The 22490-nt window shown below is 52.9% G+C and overlaps 1 protein-coding gene across 4 annotated transcripts in view; it reads left to right on the top strand.

Annotated features, from left to right (window-relative positions):
• The window catches only part of LOC133340557 (multidrug resistance-associated protein 1-like), a 52347-nt gene that overhangs the window by 16341 nt on the left and 13516 nt on the right, over nucleotides 1-22490 (top strand). For 2 of the 4 annotated variants that reach the window (XM_061548859.1, XM_061548857.1), the window contains exons 2-21: nucleotides 7190-7366; nucleotides 8090-8215; nucleotides 8672-8809; nucleotides 9319-9444; nucleotides 11035-11096; nucleotides 11643-11783; nucleotides 12281-12541; nucleotides 13192-13369; nucleotides 13501-13662; nucleotides 15137-15229; nucleotides 16373-16439; nucleotides 17231-17367; nucleotides 17854-18000; nucleotides 18802-18889; nucleotides 19478-19544; nucleotides 20281-20407; nucleotides 20610-20786; nucleotides 21095-21262; nucleotides 21534-21717; nucleotides 22364-22411. In XM_061548859.1, coding sequence (XP_061404843.1) covers nucleotides 7190-7366; nucleotides 8090-8215; nucleotides 8672-8809; nucleotides 9319-9444; nucleotides 11035-11096; nucleotides 11643-11783; nucleotides 12281-12541; nucleotides 13192-13369; nucleotides 13501-13662; nucleotides 15137-15229; nucleotides 16373-16439; nucleotides 17231-17367; nucleotides 17854-18000; nucleotides 18802-18889; nucleotides 19478-19544; nucleotides 20281-20407; nucleotides 20610-20786; nucleotides 21095-21262; nucleotides 21534-21717; nucleotides 22364-22411 — 2674 coding nt within the window. The remainder of the gene's footprint in view (nucleotides 1-7189; nucleotides 7367-8089; nucleotides 8216-8671; nucleotides 8810-9318; nucleotides 9445-11034; nucleotides 11097-11642; nucleotides 11784-12280; nucleotides 12542-13191; nucleotides 13370-13500; nucleotides 13663-15136; nucleotides 15230-16372; nucleotides 16440-17230; nucleotides 17368-17853; nucleotides 18001-18801; nucleotides 18890-19477; nucleotides 19545-20280; nucleotides 20408-20609; nucleotides 20787-21094; nucleotides 21263-21533; nucleotides 21718-22363; nucleotides 22412-22490) is intronic. The other 2 variants (XM_061548861.1, XM_061548860.1) reach the window with 1 other exon arrangement.

Raw genomic sequence — 22490 nt, 5'->3', positions numbered from 1 at the left:
GATTGTACTCGCCCACGTCAAGGTCCTCCGTGGATTCTGCCCTCCTCACCCTCTCTCTTCTCATCTCACTCGCCAAGTCTCTCCTCCAGCAACCAATGCTCCCTGACGAGGCCCCCAGTAGTCAACCTCCGCTCGGTGGAAGGTCGCTTACTCTCCTCGGCCACGACCCCCTGCCCCGTGATCGCAAACGATTTCCCACCGGCCGTCCACGCTGCCCACTCCCCCTGTTGGTCTCCGCACCTGGCCCTCAGAGTGATGACATCATCTCGCTCTAATTAAGATCGGAAGCCGGAAGACTTCCTCAAAATTATAGCAAAATCGCCCATTGAAGCTGGTTTGTAATTATCAGCGAAACGTTGTACTCAAATGATAAATGTTTGTGGGTTTACTCTCCAACACGCCGGTGTGCTGAAGTAACTAATTGGCCCATTTTGTTTATGTGAATACCTTACTTATTGGTTGTGTCGGTTGGCGGTGGGTTAATGGCACCATTAGACTTACGCGATCTAACCCAAAAAAACCTTTATGATGAACAGACCCTGAGTTTTCTTTTATCAAACGAGTGCTGCTGGTAAAGGCCATGGCAAACCGATGGGTTCCCTGAAAAATACTTCTAATATTTTACACGGAGAACAAATATGGGAAGGTAGGTGTTTTTATCACGTAGGCTTTAGTGACCAATAATATCCATAATACAGGTGTTTTGGGTTAGATCGCATACATATATGAATGTGTCGTTAAACCCACCACCCCCCGACACAGCCAATTTAGTAAGGTTTGTCAAGTAAACAGAACATGCCACTTCGTAACTAGTACAGCACACCGTTTTGTTGGAGTACAAAGCCGCAACATTTACAATCCGAGTACTCGGATTTGGCATGTTCTGTTTACGTGACAAACCTTACTAATTGTCTGTCGGGTGGTGGCGGTTTTAACGACACATTTATATATTTACCTGTGTGATGGAGGTGTTTTTTTATTTACGCGATCTAATCAATGACAAAAACCCACCATTTATTTTGAATAATATTTGGTATCAAGCCTACGTGTTGAACTCCCTGCCTCTGTTCAAGTCCAGACTCGGAGACCTTCCTCATCTATTCATCTGCCAATGACCGGGACTGCTCCCTCTGCTCTGTCGAGGAAATGCGCCCAACTAGTTTCCGCAAACTCTGTTGCGCTGTGTTTCAGGCGCTGTGCAAAGCCACATTGTAGTTGTACATATACGTCGTGTTGAATAGCCTGCCCTCGTGGGCATGGCCTGCTTGCTCGCTGGACCGTTTTGGACCGGGAGCAATGAGCTTTGACGCTGATGAAGCAGCTCGGGTGACTGTCACGAGGAAATGATCAGCTGTGTGCATCTCGCAGAATCGTCAAAATCTGGCAATTTCATCGGCGTTTGTTCAAGCAAGCCTCATTCTGCTGATGAGACCCTGATGGTTGAAACCAGTCCAGAATTTGCTTGTGTTGGAACCAATGCTGCTGAAATTATGCACTCCCAGAAGGCCACGTGGCTTGTAGGATGTGTGTAATAAAACCTACTGTTTATGGTGGGACAGATATGGGGAGCCATTGTCTGATCATATATTTTGTATACAAATCGATTACCATGGTATGTCTGGTTCCGATATACGTCTTTCAACGTACAAAAAGTATTTTTTCACACAACGCATCGGCGCCACGGCCTTCTGTGAGAGTCCATAATTTAGGCAGCATTTATTTTGTAAAAAATGCAAACTCTGTACTGGTTTCGACACAGTGTCTCATCAGCAATAGTCAGGCTTGTTTGAACTCATTCTGGCAAACTGCCAGATGTTATCGGCAAAGGGGGGCTCTCGCTTGAAGATGTGCAGTCCTTAGTTCGCCAGCAAAGTTATTGCACAATACAACGTGACCCCACTTCGTGTCGTTGTGGAGGATTTAAATAACAAACGAGATAACGGTGCGATATGTGTCCGGTCATTTCTGTCCTGCTCGGTCGACCAAACGTGCACCCCGGTGACCTGCCCAGCCCGGCTCCTGACCTCACAGTCAACCTGCCTGCGGATGGCTTATCTCGTGCTACCGTTTAAGTCCTTGAGTACTTAATACATCACCTATTAATTATCTTTTACACGCTTTTCAGCTAGGGGTTGAAAGCATGAATGCATTAACTCCATCTGTATTTCCATCTGTCTACAGGGAGGGAGAGTGGGCGCATGGGAAGGTAGAAGCATGATTCGATACGAAGGAAATTTTAATGTAAAGTTGTATGTGTTGAAGCGCATCTGAAAGCACGTAATGCGGTAACCATCTTTGTTCGATGGAGAGCCACCGTACACACACACATAGTGCACAACAAAAGTTGTGTTGCCATTTTGGATATATCCTCAGAGTAAACCGGTGAAATTCACGTTTCGAAATTGTTTTTGTTATTAACAAGGAGGGAACTCGGGAGACACAGGGATAAGAGTTTAATTCGCAATCGGAACCTGGGTCACTAACATGAGCAGAGCAAAGCAAGGCAAAGTATTGCAATGACACGAACTGACATCAGAAAAAAAAAACTCAAATGAGTGCATTGCGTGAGCTTTCAAGAAAATATTTCATTAAAATCAGTGGCACAAATCGGCTCGGGCAGATGACCCCCGGGACTGGTCCCAGCACAAGATACAAAAACTAAGCCTCAGAAACATGACGCATTAAGTAAGTACAGGGTGACTTTTAGTACAAACATGTAAACGAGCCAGGATATCCATCAAATGCAAGTGCAAGTGCAGTCATCGTAAAGAGTCGACCGTTTTAAGCATCGGGCTGTGAGTTAGATGGGAAAGTAACCGAGGGACACAATTTGAAGTGATGGAATTCCAGGCGATTGGGGGCATTAGCGGAGGGAACGTGTGGTGAGGAGACCTTAAACAGAAAATCCAAGCCAACGCCATTATAACCATCAAGAGATGATTCAAATGACAGAAATGGAAACAGAAACACCACCCCAAAAACAAATATCGATGTTTGCCAAGGCCAAGGTTCGTGGAACGGCCGCTGGGCAGCGGAGAGAGCTGGTCAACAGAAGGTGGTGGTGGTGGTGAGCGCGCTGTGTGTGTGTGTATGACACACGGGTGTTTTGTTTGAACGGGGTGCAGCGATCGTTTAATCACGTGCAGCTGAGATGTTTAAGCCCCTCGGACCCCCGTCCCGTGCTCCGTCCTTCACTTTTTCTTTTGTGAATCTTGTTTAAAAAAAAGAGCGAGGGAGAGAATTATTGACGTAATAATAGAAAGGCCTTTGTGCACACAATTCTGAATGAACACCTCCACCGATGCCCACCGTGTTGATCACGAGGGTCGTTTGACGATATTTCATCACGATGGTCAGCATGGGTTGGTACCTGGTGTGGTGTGTAAACATCGCCGCTGGGGAGACGAAGGTGCTAGAGCGTGGTGTTGTCCAAACCACCCCCTCGTGTGCCTTTCGCTAGCCTTCGTAGGTGCTCGCTAACAGAACTTGCCCCAACAGTCTGTTAAGGCTATACGGGGGGGATCTTTGTCTTTGGGCAGCACGGAGTGGTGGCCAGGGTCGGTTCGGACAACACTTTCCACGAATATTATTTGTGGCCGGGAATCAAACGCATGTCACAAGTAGCTTCTTCACTCATGGATGCCAGCACATCAATCGGACCTTTCGCCATCACTTTCCACTGCTTAGTACGGCCAGGGATCGAACACCAGGTGGCTTGTACCGTGGTGCAGTGGGCTAGCCACATCGACATCCCATCCCCAACGTGTGACAAGATCACCCGGGTAAGCGCTGTTCGTGAGCAGCTACTACAGCGCTGAATGAGTTTAGTGGCCAGCACCATGCCTGGCAGTGCCGATGTTCGCACACTCCAACGGGTATTAATTTTGGGCTGAGTCAAACCAAGACCGGTTAATATTTTCACCACTGATGTTTGCCGTAGCCCGGGAGATCAAACTCATGTCATGGGTTTGTCGCGCAGGGCGTGAACTACTATACTTCCGCTCCAAAAATCCCCCGTATAGCCTTTTAACAGACTGTTGGAGCAGGTGCTGTTGGTGAGCACCTATGACGGCTGACACGGTACACGGGGGTGGGTGCCCAGTGCCGATATTTGCACTCATGTGAGGCCTGGTCGACCTAGGGGAGGCCCAGGATCCGTTCACATAATCGTCATCGGTGTTGGCCGTGAGTTGAATTGTACTCGGGTCACCGGGTTAGCAGCGCAGGGCATCGCTGACTTAAATTTCCGCTCCACACGCACACGCTGCCGTGGAGGGAAGCGAAAAAAAACACGTCATTGGTGTCTGTAAAGCGGCAGCCGTGCCCCTTCGTTGATAAGACGTCAGGGCCATAAAGATAAGACGCACCTGTTGTAGACAGGTGTGTCACACGGCGTCTGCTACCCCGGCACACGAGGGGGTGGTGTTGTCCACACCACCCCCTCGTGCGTCTATTGCCAGCCTTCGTAGGTGCTCGCTAACAGAACTTGCCCCAACAGTCTGTTAAGGCTATACGGGGGGGGGGGATCTTTGTCTTTGAGGGGCACGGGGTGGTGGCCAGAGTTGGTTCGGACAAAACTTTCCACGAATATTATTTGTGGCCGGGAATCAAACTCATGTCACAAGTAGCTTCTTTTTTTAATGGATGCCAGCACATGAATCGGACCTTTCGCCATCGCTTTCCACTGCTTTGTACGGCCAGGGAACGGGACCCCAGGTGGCTTGTACCGTGGTGCAGTGGGCTTGTTACATCGACATCACATCCCTCATACAGGTGTGTCACACGGCGTCCGGTACCCCGGTCGAACGGCCGGGCCGGGGTAACGAACGGCGTGTGACACACCTCGCCACGGCGGTGCGTGGGCGCATTTAGTTCACGTCGCAATTATTTCATGCATTGGTAATTGTTTAGCGGTTCACGCTGACGGAGATGCTATCCCTCCCGATTTATAAAAATTAAACATCTCCGGGGGGGGGGGGGGGGTAAGTCGTGCGGTATAATTTTTCTTCCTTCGTGTATATGGCTGGCGTTGACGTTCATTTTAATTTGTAATCGGTTTCTCCTTGGGTTAGGTCGTCGTGTTTAAAAAAAAAATTATTTGTGTGTTGTACATCTTCCCCCGCCCAACACAGCCAATTGATAAAAGTGTCGCGTGAAACAAACGTGCAAACATTGTTGCTGCTTCGGAGGAGCGCCACCGCCGGTGTCGTTGTTGTCGTCGTCGATGTTGTTGTTGGAAAGTAATCTGACAACTTTGAAATGGGTACCGACGTTTCGCTGGAGGTTCCATCGAGCCATTGTCAGATTGTTAACCGGAAGCTCGGATCTCGCGTGACACTTATAAATTGGCCGTGTTGTGCGGAGCAAAGGTTTACGACACGTGTGTTTACACGGCCACCAAACCCAAAGAAACAAATCATGAATTATAATATTGGTCGTGAAAGTTTGAATAAAATTAAGTGCAATTTGACATTGAGGTGGTTTTGCCAGATGATTGCGGTCCGGAGTAGCGTAGTGGTGCATTGCCGCTTTGGCAAGATGTTAACTACCTCGCCTGGTATACAGGAGGTCGTGGGTTTGATCCCGACCCTAACGCCTGCTGCTGTATATTTGGAGTTTGCGTGTTCTCCCTGTTGTCGTCTGGATTTTTCACCGGGTCCTCCAGTATTTCCCTCCACATTTAGAATCGGCACGAGTTTAGAGTATTTGGCTGCAATACATTTCTACATGATAAGCCACTTTGTGGAGCCATCATTTGTGGCCAGGTTGCCGCTTCTGGAAAAATAACTATATCGCTCGGTGGGCCTTGCCTGGTAAAATAAAAATAGTAAAAAAATAGTTGAAATAGTTTTTCAGTTTGTATTTGTGGATCGGGCGTTGAGTCATTAGATGTCCCATGGTGGTCTGTTCTGGGTGACCATCGCGCGTTCGGTTGAATTCCTCTTATCCGCGACAGTGCTGGTGTGTACCCTATTATCCGCGATTGTGCTGGTGTGTGTGTAACGTCTTATCCGCGATGGTGCTGGCGTGTGTACCCTATTACCGCGGCTTGTGCAGAAAAGTATAAATAAGGGCAAAATAAACGGTTGCATTCGTCAAGTTTACTAAACACAAAGAAGATCATTGATGGACCCAACCGAAAAAACACTTGAGTGTGTAAACCTGGAGACTGCCTGATGGTGATCTTGACGAGTTCTCCTGATAGTATATTATAGACCGTTTATAGAGCCTCGTTGTCACAAGCAGCCTTCTTTTGCCCATGTCAGCAATTTGTTTATTACCGGGGTTGTTTCCACCTGATGACGGGCACTTGTGTTGCGCCCGAAACGTCGTGATTTTATTTATTTTATTTTATGCCTGCGTGACTTTACCGAAAGAACCAAAGAGGTATGGACCATTGCAGTCACAAAAACTTCAGATCTAGATTGATGCAGAGACAGTTAGGTGATGGTGGATGATGATGGTGACGACGATGATTCAGAGACATCTGTCTCCGTGTGTGCATGATGACTTTGAGGACGATGACCTTGACGGCGACATTGATGGTGATGTGATGTGTTGTATCGTCACGGTATCGTTTCATCCGTGTGACGGAATCTCCTGTCACCACTCTACCTCCCCCCCCGCGACCCTGACACCTGGATATTTGGAGTTTGCATGTTCTCCCCGGGGTTCGCGTGGATTTTTTTTCAGTTTTTTTCCCTCCACATTCGGAAACGTGCATCGAGATTAATTTCGCTGCAGTCCATTTCTACACAAGTCACTTTGTGAAGCTATCGTTTGTGGCCAGGTCGCTTCTGAAAGGAAGCAAATGGCTGGGTGGCCCTTACCTGGTAACATATATATACAGTAAAACCTTGGATTGCGAGCATAATTCGTTAAGGAAACGTGTTTGTAATCCAAAGCACTCGTTTATCAGTTGTGATCACGTGACGCTCGGCAGACAAAGTGTATACGTACTACTCGTATTTCTCGTCTTGCAAAACACTCGCAGACCAAGTTACTCGCAATCCAAGGTTTTACTGTTTAATTTAAGTGATTTTCTTATCTTGCCTATAATTTGCGCTCCTATCGTGATTTTTGTACGATTTGTTGTAACGTTCTGACCTGCCCCCTACTGGACATCTGTGAGAAGGAGTTTATAGCTCATTCGCATTCCTGATTGCGATGCCACCCCGACGCTCCGCAGGACCGGAACCGCACACTGGACACGCACACCCCGGACCTCACGGCGTGCTTCCAGAACACGGTGCTCGTGTGGATCCCCTGCGCCTACCTCTGGGCCGCCGCTCCCCTCTACTACCTGCACCTGCGCCGACACAACCGCGGATACATCCAGTGCACGCACCTCAACCGCGCCAAGACCGTACGACTTCTCGCTCCCCCCCCCTTCCTTTCTTGTCTGCTCCGGCTGGCAGTCGGTGTAGGTGTGTGGCTGTCAGTCTGTGTATGAGGAGCAGTAGTTTGAGCGGTTGGCACGCTCCGCTACGAACCTGGCGATCCGAGATCGATTCCCGCTCACTTCCAACACTGACGATTGTTTGAACCGTTGCTGGGCCTTGCCTGAGTCGATTCGGACTTAAAGGAGTACCTGGTGCGGTGCGTCGGCATCGCCACCAGGGAGACAGGCGGCTGGGTGTGGTGCTGGCCACCCACCCACCCCCGCGTGTGCCGTTTTGGCCTTCATCAGTGCTACCCACTAACGACACTTGCTCCAACAGTCCGTTTAGGCACACAGTGGTCCGCTCTTGTTCATGTCGTCCTGGCATCTTTGACGTCCATTGCAAAGCAGATGGGCGCGTAGTAGCTTTACGGTTGTCGCACCACCTCGGTAATAATAGGGGGCGGCCGTTGGACACGAACGGCGAACGCGCGCAACCGCTGGGCCGCGTCGCCGCTACGATGACGACGACCACGGAGATGGACGTTTATTTGATGACAACGCTTGGACGGTGGTGATGACGACGACGACGACAACCGCGATAACGATAACGGGGCCGACCGCGCGCGCGGTGACGATGCGCTCGCGAGTTTTTCCGCGTGACGACGGGAGGTGCCGCGCGTGGTTGTTTGGCGCGGTGCGACGCAGGTCATCGCGGCGGTGCTGTGGCTCGTGTGCTGGGCCGAGCTCTTCTACACCATGTGGGAGCGCGACCAGGGGCGGCGGCGGCCGCCCGTGCTGCTCGTGAGCCCGCTCGTCATGGGCGCCACCGTGGTGCGTTTCCGTGGGAGCCAGCGGACCTTCGGCGTTCACCCATGAATCAACTCTTGCTCGCGTATCCGTCGATGCTATAACGAAACGGCGAAAAGCCGACCCCGGTGCTTGGTTAAATTGGAACACCGACGCTTAATGTAACGCTCACGTTCGCACTTGTGTTGTCTCTAAACCTCGACCATAACACCGGTCCTAGATTTAACGGCTACCCCTAACTATAACCTTAACCCTAACTCACCCTTTAACCCCCGAACATTACTCCTGGCATGGACATTACCCTGCCCCTAACTGAACCTTTTACCCAAACCTAACATCTATCCCTCACTCAATGTCTAACTCCGACCATTACCTCTGACCCAAACCGTAACCTCAACCTTTAGCCTCTGACCTTTGACCTCTGACCCTTTTCTCTGGCCTGGCCCTTGCCCCTGCTGTCCCCGTCCCGCCCCGGGTCAGCTGTTGGCGGCGCTGCTGGTGCAGCGTGAGCGGCTACGCGGCGTGCAGTCCTCGGGGGTGCTGCTCGTCTTCTGGCTGCTGGCGCTCGTGTGCGGTATCGTGCCCTTCCGCTCCAAGATCATGGCTGCCGAACGTGAGGTGAGACGGCCTCCAACCCCCCCCCCCCCCCCCGTTCCTACTCCTCCTACTCCCCCTTCTACGTCGTTGTTTGTATTATAATCGTAACTAACGAACTACATATGGGGAGACCCTTATGCTCGGAGACTCATTGACTCGCACCCATAGATCTGCTCTAACAGCATCTCTGACCGTCTGGTCTTGCACTCGGAGACCCACAGACTCGTATAAACAACAAAAAAATATTGACATTTATAGCAGCTAAATACTCTAAACGTCTGTTAATTCTAAATGCGGAGGGAAAAACTGGAGGGCCCGGAGAAAAATCCCTGCGACCACAAGGAGAGCGACACGCAAACTCCGAATCTACAACAGGCGGTCAGGGTCGTGTTTCGAACCCACCACCTCGTGTAAACCAGGCGGGGTAATTAACATCTCGCCAATGCGGGGTATATCACCAGCTGACCCACCCACATCACCATCACGGTCTCATTCCGATATTGACGATGACGATGATGTCCGCCCTGCAGGATCCGGACGTGGACCGGTTCCGATACGCCACGTTCTACGTCTACTTCGCGCTGGTGTGCGTGCAGTTCGTGCTGTCCTGGTTTTCGGATCGACCGCCCCTCTTCTCGCGCGTCATCAAGGACCCCGTAAGGGCTGCTTCGATTATACACACTGTCGTGAGAATTATTTTATTGTTTTTTTTTCTATGTGACTTTACCTAAAGAACCAAGAAGATGAATCCCTGCAGTCACGAAAGCTTTAAATCGAAATTTATATACACTGGTCAAAAAAAAAAGCATTTTTTTCTGGCCTGGACTTTTGCAGCTGTTTTAGACTAAATTCAGGGTGCTGATTCCAACTCTGATCTCAGATTATGCTCTATCACATTTAATTTTTATGCTATCGGCATACCCCATTTTCATTGATTTTACCCGAAATCAACTCTGTCACTTATGATTGCAAGTTGTTGCGAGTCGGTGACTGCTTTAGTGTTAAAATATGGTGCTGTATTTTTAGGATAGTGTATTTATAATATAATTTTATGGAGATATCCACATTTATTTAATATTTTTCTTTTGCAGTTTTTATTGAAAATGCAATATTTGATATCTCAAAAACCTGATGTGATAGACAAAAAATGATGCCAGATTTGGAATCGGCACCCCAAAATTACATTAAAACCGTTGGAATACCTTATGCCAGAAAAAGTGTGTGACCAGTGTTATTGTCATTCTTCTTGTCGCTGCTATTGTTGTCGCTGCTATTGTTGTCGCTCCAGTTAACACACAAAGGCCTCACCGGGCCTCCGGCGTGGTTTCTGTCACGAGGGTCATGCTAAGCTTTCACAGTGGTGGGGGGAGGGGAGGGGCGGGGGGAGGCCGAGACTCACTAGCTGTGTTATTCGTAATTAAGTAATTTGCATTTTTTTTTCACATTCGAAATACCTGCACCATGACGGGGACTACTTGGCATCGACTGTGAAGTATACGGTGTGTGTGTGTGTGCTTTATGGTTGTTTAGCGCTGGGCTGTCTGATTTATTTTCCACGGGATCCTTTCGTCAGCGGGAAGGCAATGGGGTTTCCAGCTTTTACTTGTCTTTGAGAGGATGTCTATTATTTGAACGTTTCCTGCGATGACTGAAAAGGTCGAGCCTGGAACGTATGTATGTACAGTAAAACCTTGGATTGCGAGCATAATTCGTTCCGGAAACGTGTTTGTAATCCAAAGCACTCGTGTATCAGTTGTGATTACGTGACGCTCGGCAGACAAAGCGTATACACGTACTACTCGTATTGCAAGACCTCGCTCGTTTATCAAATTAATATTTACTTAAAAAATTTGCTTGTCTTGCAAAACACTCGCAGACCAAGTTACTCGCAATCCAAGGTTTTACTGTATGCTGGACTTCTTTCGCAACCAAACGTAGCCAACTGTGCTAATCGGAGGTGCGAGGGAAGGACAATAGAGGATGCTGCAGTAGTTGTCGCTTCTGTGCTTGACTGTGGTCCTGTCATGGTTGCTTATTGACAAGGCCCCATGGTGTCCTGATAGACCAACATTGGATCCACAGAATAACACGTAACCCATAGACGTACCACGGGACCAATAGACCAACACGGGACCCGTAGACTTAGACAGGACCCATGGACTTAGACAGGACCCGTAGACTATAACACAGGCACGGTCTCGTGCTTAAATAAATTACGCTGAAGTGAATGTTTTTTTTTATTGCAGAATCCGTGTCCGGAGATCAGTGCCTCCTTCCTCTCTCGCCTCACCTTCTGGTGGTTCACCAGGTGAGGTCGATTTGTAAGCTCACCTCGCAGCCCACTGTCAATTTTTCAGTTTTTTTTAAGTTACAATATTTATTTCTCCCTGCCGTGTTGTTCATTTTTATACGTGGGGTTTGGAAGATGACCCCACAGAGCTATTTCTTATCCACGCTATGGGCGCACCTCTTTCACGCCCTTCAAAGAGCCGTGTTTATTGCATGCAAAATGAAGTTACGAATGACGTTTATATGGAATGACGTTTATAAAAACTCATTGTTGACCGGTTTGAGACCATGAATCGCCAGTCCTGAGAAACTCCGGTGGCCAAAACCCGGATACCAACACCGGATCTCATCAGTGCCAACTCGGCCCTCTTGACATGGCCATTATGAGCCTATTGCGCTGCAGGCGCAGCTCGGTGTTGATTCACTTTGCCTGGACACATCTCGCCTCTGACCGTGACCTCTGACCTCCAACTGTCCCTCGCTCACCTCTGACCTTCTTCTTCTTCCCATTTAACCGCCCGCCCCCATCCCTAACCCCCCCCCTTCCCCCTGTGGCTTCGTGCAGCTTGGCCATCCTCGGTTACCAGAGGCCGCTCGAGTCGAAGGACCTGTGGTCGCTGAACCCCGAGGACAGGTCGGCCGTGATGGTCCCGCGGCTCGTGCGCGAGTGGGAGCGGGAGTGCCGCCAGCACTCGCGGCCGCCCAGGTGCTCCTCCCCCGCCGTTCACGGCGCTCGGCCACAAGTGGTGGAAATTCCACGTTATTGTGTAGGGGGCCGGGTATCCGTAGGACGACCACTGTTGTGGTTGTTGTTGACCTACCCCACAAAGTGCTACACGTGTTTTTTTTTTCCCACGGAGGAGGAATGTTTGGATGTGTCAACTCCCCCCACCCCCAACCACCCCCCCCCCCCCCCCACCCCTCTATCAAAACTGTTCCCATCGTATAACCTAATAGTGTTCAACACAACACTACCAGATCTCGGTACAAAGGATGAGTTCATTCCAGCCGAACGTGAGTGCCAAGTCCCCACTGCCCAGATACAAACCCCGGACAGGTGGCAACCGTAACCGACACTGAGATCCGAATTCAGGGTCTCTTGGTCAATGTCAATAAGCCCTCCCCCAACCCCCCCCCCCCGCCCCGAGACACGTCGGTGACCACGTGCTCCCTCCGGTCTGTTGTCGTTGCTGCTGCGATCAGCGCCGCCAACGGGACGCCCGCCTCGTCCGGCAAACCTCCGCCGGAGACCTCGAACCACGTGCCGGCCTCTGGCGCTGCCGCTGCCGCCGCCAAGGAGGCGGAGGAGACCGAGACGCTGATGGGTCTCGGCGCCGCCAAGGACGGGCGCCGGCCGTCCCTGCTGCGGGCCCTGTGCCGTGCCTTCGGGCCCGCGTTCCTCCTGGGCTCCGTGTACAAGCTGGCACAGGACATGCTCACCTTCGTGTCGCCGCAGATCCTCAGGTGAGCCGCGGCGGCGGCGGCGGCAGAACGGTGGGGGCCGTGACTGTGCCAATGGGTCTTGGGGAGAGATAGTGTAGCGGTCAGCGCTACGCTGCGCTACCGGTGACGACTATTTGAACCGGTCCTGGGCCTCTCCTAGGTCGACTCGGCCTCAAATGCGTACCTGGCGCGGTGTGTAAACATTGCCAATTGGGAAACAAAGGCGGTCGGGCGTGGTGCTGGCCACCCACCCCCTCGTGTACCGTTCTGGCCTTCATAGGTGCTCACTAACAGCACTTTCCCCTACAGTCTGTTAAGGCAATACGGAGGGGGGGGGATCTTTTTGTAATCGGTGCGCGTCCTGGATATGCCTTGTACCTGATGACGTGTGAAAAGATCAGGACCGGGGAGACGAAGTTGGCCCGACGTGGTGCTCGCCACACCACCCCCAATAGTCTACATAGGCCATATGGGTGACCTTTGTTTTTGCGCGCGCATGTTTGCTAACCCCGCGCGTTCATGTCTGTCTGTGCATGCGTGTCTGGCTGCCTGAATGTGTCTGAGTGTCCGTGTCTCGCTGTGCGTGAATGTCTGGCTGTGCATGTGTGTCTGTTCGTGTGTGTTCGTGATTGTCTATCCCTCTTATGCACCCCCCCCACTCCTGACGGCAGCCTGCTCATTGGGTTCGTTCAGCACCGCGAGGCGCCCATTTGGCAGGGCTACTTCCTGTCGCTGCTGCTCTTCGCCTGCGCCATCCTGCAGATGCTCATCCTGCACCAGTATTTCCACATCTGCTTCCTCACTGGCATGCACCTGCGCACCGCCATCACGGGCGCCGTCTACCGCAAGGTGAGCCGACCGCACTGCCACCACTCACCGTCTCTGTGACCGCCATGCCCCGCGGGGTGGTGGCGGGGCGTGTTTGTCCGCAAGCGAAATTAAACCTCCCTTGCATCGCCGCGTTATCTGTTCCCTGGCAGGCGCTCGTGATCACCACCGCGGCCAAGAAGAGTTCGACCGTGGGCGAGATCGTGAACCTCATGTCCGTGGACGCCCAGCGCTTCATGGATCTCACCACCTACCTCAACATGATGTGGTCGGCGCCCCTGCAGATCATCCTCGCCATGTACTTCCTGTGGCAGGTGTGACCTTTGACCCCACCCTCAGTGATGCACTTCAAGCCATGTTGCCCCCCCCCCACCCACACGCCAAACTCCTCCCAAGTCCCTCCTGAACTCCGTTCAGCCTTGGACCCTTCTCCGAGTAGATTTCAAGTCTCCCAATTGGCAATATTTGGGGTGTCAGGTGGGAAAGGTGGAGTTGGTCGGGGGGTGGAGGTAGTCGAAGGTAGTTCAAGGTAGTTGAACATCGTGGTCAGGTCAGAGACGCTGAGCCCACACATCGCTGAGATCCTGGGTTAGATTCTGGGTTTTGGCCGTGACCCATGATTGAACCCAGTTCTCAGGCGGAGCGAGTTGACTGTCACTAACGACCGCACAAAAAGAAAAAAATTATATGTCGCTTCCAGCTGTACGGACTCCCTATTTCAGTGTGCTGGCGTCATGGTCTAAATTTGACAAATGTAAAATACTCTATTAAAGTGGATTAAGCAATAGCAGCATCGCCCCTAATTGGTAGACTGAGGCCCACGTGGAGACTGGTGCTCCAATCATCTTGTGTCGTCATTAGGGGGTCCCTGAGGCTAAACATGTTGCCCTCTGAGATGTTCCGTTACCTTGCGGGTGCCGTGTTGCGGACTGTTGTCAACCAGAACTGACCCTATTGTCTCATCCACACTGCGGTCAACCACCACACGGCAGGTCGCAGCAACTCCCTTGCCCACCCACTCACCATACTGCAGATTGCAACAACACTGACCCACTCACTCACTCCACTGCAGGTTCCAACACTCACTCCACCCACCCACAACACTGCAGGTCCCAACACACACTCACCCACCCACAACACTGCAGGTCACAACACGCACTCGCCCACTCCACTCACTCTGCAGGTCAAAACACCACTCACCCACTCACAACACTGCAGGTCGCAACATTTATCTTCCTGCTCGCACCGCTCCTCTTTGGAATTCTCTCCGCCCCCCTCCCCCCCCCATCATTTCTGGAAATAATGACCTCGCGCAATTCAAGAAACTTGTCAACTTTTATCCAGTACAACTTTGATCTTGCTTGATTGTTGCTGGCTGCTTGGAGCATTTGGCCTTGTACTCGGTAACTACATAATGCATGTATTATATGATGATTATTATTTTCGTCGTCTTTGTGTGTGCGTGCGTGCGTGCACACGTGTCGATCCGGGGAGTGTTCATGTATTGGTTAGCGCACTTGCGCTACGAATGCAGCTGTGCCCGAGTTCAATTCGTGCTCACGACCAATAATTGTTTCAACCGCTAGCCCGACTCGGTCTCAAATGGGTACCTTGTGCAGTGTGTAAACATCAGCACTGAGGGAGACAAAGGCGGCCGGGGCATGATGTTGGCCACCCTACACCGTCGTGTACCGTTCCGGCCTTCATAGGTGCTCACTAACAGCACTTGCCCCGACGGCCCGTGACTCGCTAATACGGTGGGGCGACGGGATCTTTGTCTTTTTGTAGAACCTGGGCGCGTCTGTGCTGGCCGGCGTGCTCGTGATGGTGCTGCTCATCCCCGTGAACGCGTTCATCGCCGTCAAGACCAGGAGTCTGCAGGTGTGGGCACACGGCGCGTGAACGCACAGCACGGCCGTGCAGCATGCGAGGAGAAGAGCTGTCGCCGTCTGTTTTGTGTCTGCGTTGCGTCTTCGAAGTGGAATTTCCCCGTAGGTTGTCGTCGCCGCGAGGGCAGAGACGTTGAGTTGTACGTTCAGGGGGGAGGCGGCGGAGCGGCTGGTTCGCGCGCTGCACTGTGTGATCGTTTGTCGATACGTGGATGAAAGCTGACCGTGACGCCTGCGAAATAAGGGTCTAACCGAGTGCCTGAAGGATATTGATGATTATCATTTGCAGTCGATACTTTTGAATTGTAAATGTTGTGGATTTACTCTCCAACACACCGGTGGGCTGAGGTAGTAACTAATTGGCCGTGTCGGGGGGTGGAGGGTTACGACACATTTATACTTAAGTGATCTAACCCAAAAACCTTTATTGTGAATCATATTGGTTGCGAAAGCCTACTACGTGTTAAACTGACTTCTGAACTAATGGAGCAAACGAGACAGGGCCGTCAGTACGGGGCCGTCCACACGATGCCGTCCAGGCGGGACAAACAAGGAATCGGATATAACAAATAAATAAACTGGGTGGTGACGTGGCTGAGCTGCAACGAGCGTTTGGCGCTCTGCAGCAGTGGTTCGCGGTTCGAGGAGCCCCGTGGCCACCCTGGTTAATACCGCGGGGGGTGGGAGGGGGGGCGGTGGGTGGTGGTATCGACGATAAATACGCGCCGTCTGCGTTGCAGCGAACATTAAAAGGGTCCCGTGATGTTTGTGCCGGCGTCACGGTCCAAACGTTTACAAATTTTAGTACAATTGCTGTCCGCATGTTTCTCAATTGGGGAAAACGCAAAGCAACGTCGCCTCCTGAATGTGAAGCTACTGCCTAATATCTGTGAAACGTAGAGTCTTCGTCATAGCCTTGAGCTAGGGGATTGGGCGCTGGACATCGAAGTGCGCACGTACGTTGAACTTCTTTCGCACCGTACGTAGCCAACCGTGCTAAATCACATGTGCGGGAGTGAAGGTACGAACGTTTATATCCGATTGAACTCTTCGCTCGAATCGTTGCGGGTTCATCGTGTCGCGCGCGCGCGCGCTGTGTGCGCCGTGGTCACCACCGCGTCATTGGTGCCCACAGGTGGAGCAGATGAAGTACAAGGACGCGCGCATCAAACTCATGAACGAGATCCTCAATGGCATCAAGGGTGAGTCCGAGGTCTCGGCACCAGTCTGTCGCTCCCTTGCCTGCCTTCCTGTAGTCGTTGCAAATTCGACACCCGACCTCCAGGGACCGCTCTCACAGGCTCATCGCAAACCACCGCCATCGAGCCCGCAGGTCTTCCCGTTGTTACTCAGTTTGACGCTGTCCGTCGAGGCCCACTCTCACAATCTCATTGTCTACGTCGTTACCGTCTGGCTACAGGTCTCCTCTTCTACCCTTTGGTCGCCGACCTCACGGTGCACACGCGTCCCCGCTTAACGCAGCTTCCTCTCCCTCTCACATCCACAGCGCCACTAGCTTTACCCACCCCTTGCAGTTAGTAAACGCATGTTAACAAAAATCATGAGTGGTTCATCGGTCCCAATTTTTAGGCCCCACCACCACTCGCTAACAGCACTTGGAGCCAGCATTCTGCCCATGCTGTAACAAGGCTGTCGCTGTGTGTGAATGCGAGTGTGTATATGCATCTGTGGGGATTGGTAGTATAGTGGTTGGCACGCTGCGCTACGAAACTCGATCCGAGTTTCGATTCCCTCAAGGCTAACACCAGTTATGATTATCTAAACTGGTCCTGGGCCTCCCCGAGGTCGACTCGGCCTCAAATGAGTCCCTGGTGCGATGTGTCACTCGGAGACAAATGCGGCCAGGTGTGGTGCCGGCCACACCACCCCTTTGTGTTGCGCCATCCCAGCATTCGCCCTCGTGTTCGTTAACAGCACTTGCCCCAACAGTTTGTGTAGGCTACACGAAGTCTCTTTGCCTTTGTTTTCCCAGTGCTGAAGCTGTATGCCTGGGAGCCGTCCTTCCAGGACATGGTACTGGAGATCAGGAACAAGGAGCTCCAGGTGCTGAAGAAGGCGGCGTACCTGAACGCCGTGTCCTCCTTCACCTGGGTCTGCGCACCCTTCCTGGTGCGTACGCACACAAAGATTAAGGACAAAGATCCTCCCCCCCCCCCCCCCCCCCCCCATAGCCATAGTGGACTTTTGACTTGCGTATGTCCATTGAGCTTCTTTCGCACCGCACGTTGCCAACCGTGCCGATCGGAGGTGCAGGGGAAGGACGACAAACCGGACACAAGAAGCAAAACGTGACGATTTATCTTTTTGGTTCTTTCAGTAAAGTCACGTAGAAGGGAAATAATAAAATAATGAAAGTAAAACATTATAAAATTCAACCAAGAAGAGGAATCCCTGCAGTCACGAAAGCTTTAAATCGAAATTTAGTGACGATTTATGTTTGTCTTTGTTGTTGATAATTGTGTTTGTGCACCGCTGCGAACACCGCAGCCGCAACACCAAGGGGTTGGATCACAGAGGGAGGGGAGGTGGGTTACGGTGGTGCTCCTTTGACGTTGGTGACGCCCTCCCCCCCCTACTCCCCGTTGCCGCTGGCAGGTGGCGCTGACCACGTTTGGCGTCTACGTCATGGTGGACGAGAACAACGTGCTGGACGCCAAGAAGGCGTTCGTGTCGCTCACGCTCTTCAACATCCTGCGCTTCCCTCTCAACATGCTGCCGCAGGTCATCAGCAGCATGGTGCAGGTGGGTCGGAGGGCTCTGGTCAGGGCCGGGGCTTCAACCGAAGGGCAGCCCGGGCTGCCCGAGTACCGAGCCGGCGGTATTGAGATGATTTTGATGACGGGAGGGCGACGATGGTGTATGCGACGAGGATGGCCGGTCGCTGAGAGCGGCTTCGGAGCCGGTCTCCTCGAGTCTGGTGCCCCAAGGGGGGAAGACCTTTGAAGCAGACGGTCAGAGATGCTGTTAGAGCAGCTCTATGGGTATCTGTGAGTCTGTGGAGCTCTATGGGTCTCATATTGAGCTTCGGTCTCGTACGGAGAGATCCATGGACTCGTATAGAGACCCATATATATGGGGGTGCCACAGTGGCGAGATGTTAACTTCGTCACCTGGTATGCAGGAGATCGTGGGTTCGATTCCGACCCCTGTATTTTTGGAGCTTGTATGTTCTCCCTGTAGTCGCGAGAATTTACGCGTGATAAGCCACTTCGTTGAGCTATCATTTGTGGCCCGGTCGCTTCTAAAAAAGAGCTGTTTAGCTCCGTGGGCCTTACCTGCTAAAATAGAAAATATATATTACTTTATATATGTCTGTAGGTCTCGGAGTCCATAGAGTGGGAGATACTGTTAGAGCGGATCTTTTCAGTCGCTTGTCGACTGTGCAGCAATTTAAAGATCTGGCGGAGGTTGTAAATAAATAATTGGCGCAAGGTGCGGTGGCACGAACGGATTGTGCGTTGGTGACGTCTTGGTGTTGAATCGATGAACGTGGCGATGAAGATGATGGGCTAACGGTGACGAGGTGCGTGCCCGCGCGCGCAGGCGTCCGTGTCGCTCAACAGGTTGCAGAGTTTCCTGGCGAACGAGGAGCTGGACCCTCACAACGTCATCCGCGACCGCATGTCCGACGGTGAGGACGCCCCCCCCCCTCACCTCGTCGCTGCATGCACACACGCACACAAGACACGGACGAAGGTGTCCCCATATAGCCTTTAACAGACTGTTGGGGCAAGTGCTGTTGGCGAGCACCCCATGAATGCTGGCACGGCACACGAGGATGTGGGTGGCCAACGCCACGCCCGGCTGCCTTTGTCTCCCGAGTGGCGAAGTTTACACACCGCACCAGGTGCTCATTTGAGGCTGAGTCGGCCAAGGGGAGTCCCAGAACCGTGAGTGGGAATCGAACTCTGGTCGTGGGTTCGTAGCACAGCGCCCTAACCGCTACACTACCTTATGAGCACGTACAAAGACAAAGATCCCCCATATAGCCTTCAACAAACTGAGGGCAAGTGCTCTGAGTCTGTTAGCGAACATGGAATGAAGGCCGGCACGGCGCGCACAGACACACACTCAATCACGTACCTTGACGCACTCACGCACTCACTCACGCACACACACACACACGGTGTTTCACCAGGGCGGTGAATGAGCCCACGCGGCGGTTGCCGGACGACGCCGTGATAAGCGATCACCGCGGTTGTTCTCTCTCGCCGCGCAGGAAACAGCATCGTCGTGACGGATGGGACGTTTGCCTGGGCCAAGGAGGAGCCGCCCGTCCTGCAGAAGTAAGGTTCACACGCCCGGCCCCGTCGGGGGGGGGGTGGTTTACTCCTCGCAGATGACGCGTGCTCGAGAGTGGCTCACGGCACCTTTTGAGCGGCGTGTGTACGCGCGTGCATGTGTGTGTACGCTCGCGCGTGCGTGTCTGTTTTATACATACTCTGCATTTTTATTTTCATATTCTGTAGACGTTTAACACGGTGGTTGGCAGATTTGCTAGACACGGCTATAGTCGGTGGCGAATATATGAATCGGGCCTGCACCTCACATAGGTCGACTCAGCCTTGAATGCGCGAGTACCCTGCGCGATGATCAGTAGTGGGGAGACGCCAGCCACGCCACCCCCACGTGCGCGGTGCCCGCCTTCATTAGGTACTCGCGAACAGGATTTGTTCCTACAGTCTGTTAAGGCTATACGGGGGATCTTTGTCTCTTTGCAGCGTATGGGGAGCTGAAGTGTAGCGGCTAGTGCGCTGCACTACAAACCCAGCAACCCGATCATTATCTGTACCGGTCCTGGGCCAACCCTAGGTCGACTCGGCCTCAAACGAGTACCCGGTGTGGTGTGTAAACATCGCCACAAGGGAAACAAAAGCGGCCGGGCGTGGTGCTGGCCACCCACCCCCTCGTGTGCCGTGTTGGCCTTCTCATAGGTGCTCGCTAACAGCACTTGCCCCAAGAGTCTGTTGAGGCTATACGGGGGATCTTTGTGTATCTTTGTGTATCTTTGTGTACGTGCAGCGTGTCGCTGTCGGTGCCCACGGGCTCCCTGGTGGCCATTGTGGGCCACGTCGGCTGTGGGAAATCGTCGCTCGTGTCAGCCCTGCTCGGAGAGCTGGAGAAGATCCAGGGGATGGTGGCTGTCAAGGTGCAGGCTACACACTCACCTGCAGCAGACTCGCCACCGCATTCAACTTGAAACTCGGCGATGCACTCGCCCGCGTTTTCCCGGGTGTAACTAATATATATTTGAAAAAATTGTACTGCAGCTCCGTCGCCAGCGAGTCGGATGCACGACGTGGCGTGCTGAGTTAACGGTGGCGACGTTGGGTCCCGTGGACCGTGTGCAGGGCTCCGTGGCGCTGGTGTCACAGCAGGCGTGGATACAGAACGCCACGCTCCGGGACAACATCATCTTCGGGCAGCCCTTCGAGGAGGCCTGGTACCAGGAGGTGCTGGACGCCTGCGCTCTGGGGCCCGACCTGGGCATCCTGCCTGCCGGCGACCAGACTGAGATAGGGGAGAAGGTTAGGCGAGATCCTAGGCCTCTGACCGGGCCTAATTTTTTTTGTAAATGTGTGAGTGCGCGCTCTATTTTCTACAATTAAATGTGCTATCGGTGTTGTCGTAATGAGGTGAAGAAATGCAATTTTGGCGTGGTTGTGGTGCTGTGTGACATGGTGCAGTGTGCTGTATGGCGTGTTGCCGTGCCGTCTAATAGCGCGACATCTGGCTTCGCGTCTTGACGTGGCAGCGCGTGATGCGTGATGCCATGTGCGTGCTGTAGCGTGACTCATCGCGTGCTGCGGTGCGCTGCGTGTCGTCCCCTCCCCAGGGTATCAACCTTTCGGGCGGGCAGAAGCAGCGCGTGTCGCTGGCGCGCGCCGTCTACAGCAAGGTGTCCGTCTACCTGCTCGACGACCCGCTCTCCGCCGTGGACGCGCACGTCGGCCGCCACATCTTCGACAAGGTCATCGGGCCCAGCGGCATCCTCAAGGGGCAGGTGTGTCCGTGCGTCTCTGCGTGTGTATTTGTGTCTTTGTGTTGGCGTCTCGGTCGACACGGGATCTGTTCCGTGACTTCCTGCCAGCGAGAGTTCGACAGACACCTCACGTGGTCCTAAAGTGCACGCAGCCTGCTGGCACAAGTATCGTGGCTATGTGCACATTCCCCGCCCCACTAACCCCCAACCCTATTGCCCTCTCCTCTCCAATTCCCCCTCCGCCACACCGCACCCCACCCCCCACTCCGGCCCCCACCACCCTTCCCGTTAGACGCGCGTGCTGGTGACGCACGGCCTGAGCTTCCTGCCGCAGGTGAACGACATCGTGGTGCTGGTGGGCGGCAGCGTGTCGGAGCGGGGCTCCTACCAGCAGCTGCAGCAGCGCAACGGAGCCTTCGCCGAGTTCCTGCGCAGCTACGCACAGGCGGAGGAGGGTCCTGGGCGCGACGACACCCGTGAGAGCCTCCTCCTCTCTTACACGCACAACAACAACAACAACAACCGCCATTCGCCACTAAGTGGCGGTGACGTCACCACGACGCGCACACACACACACACACACACGCACTCTCCCCTCTCTCTCCCTCTCGCATGCTCTCCAGCACTCTCTCTCTCACCAGTCCTATTCGGGGCTCCCCGTCTCTCTTCCTCTCTCTCTTCCTCCCGCATACCCTCCAGCACTTTCCCGTGCTCGTGCAAAGTGTGCGCAGGTTGCCACTGCTCGCCTAACGGGACGAATGAAACCGAGCCCAATCGGTCAGGAATGTACGGGACGAACTACGCAAATGAGACGGAACAGGATGACACAGGGCAAGCACTCGTTGGTCGAAGTGAAATGTTCCGAAAGCCCTCCCGCCTACTCCCTGTGGTCTATTTGTTTCTTATTCACTGCCTCTGCAGTCCTCCGCCTCCCTCCTGTGGTCATATCCTTCCTACTCTCAAGCCCGCAATGTTTGTGACTTCTATCCCCGTGTCCTTAAGTCTTCTTCTCTTCTTTTTGTTACCGTGTTCTGTGTTTATTTTGTGTTTTTTGTCATTTTCCCCACCGTCGTCGTCCGTCGCCTCCTCCTCCTTCCATGGGGTGGGGGGGTGGATGGTAAGGCTCCATTTCCCTGGAATCTATCGAGGACAGAGAGGAAGCGGTACCAGGTTCGTTTCTGCACGGGCGCCGAAATCATCGAGCAGGAGTGGCTTCTCAGGACCCCTCCCCATGGAGGGCATGATCGCT

This window comes from Lethenteron reissneri, chromosome 10 (assembly GCF_015708825.2).
Source record: "Lethenteron reissneri isolate LAM-NWPU_2019-01 chromosome 10, ASM1570882v1, whole genome shotgun sequence".
In the NCBI taxonomy this organism is placed as follows: Eukaryota; Metazoa; Chordata; class Hyperoartia; order Petromyzontiformes; family Petromyzontidae; genus Lethenteron; species Lethenteron reissneri.
Note: the sequence above shows the minus strand (reverse complement) of the source record. Positions and strands in the feature narration are given on the sequence as shown.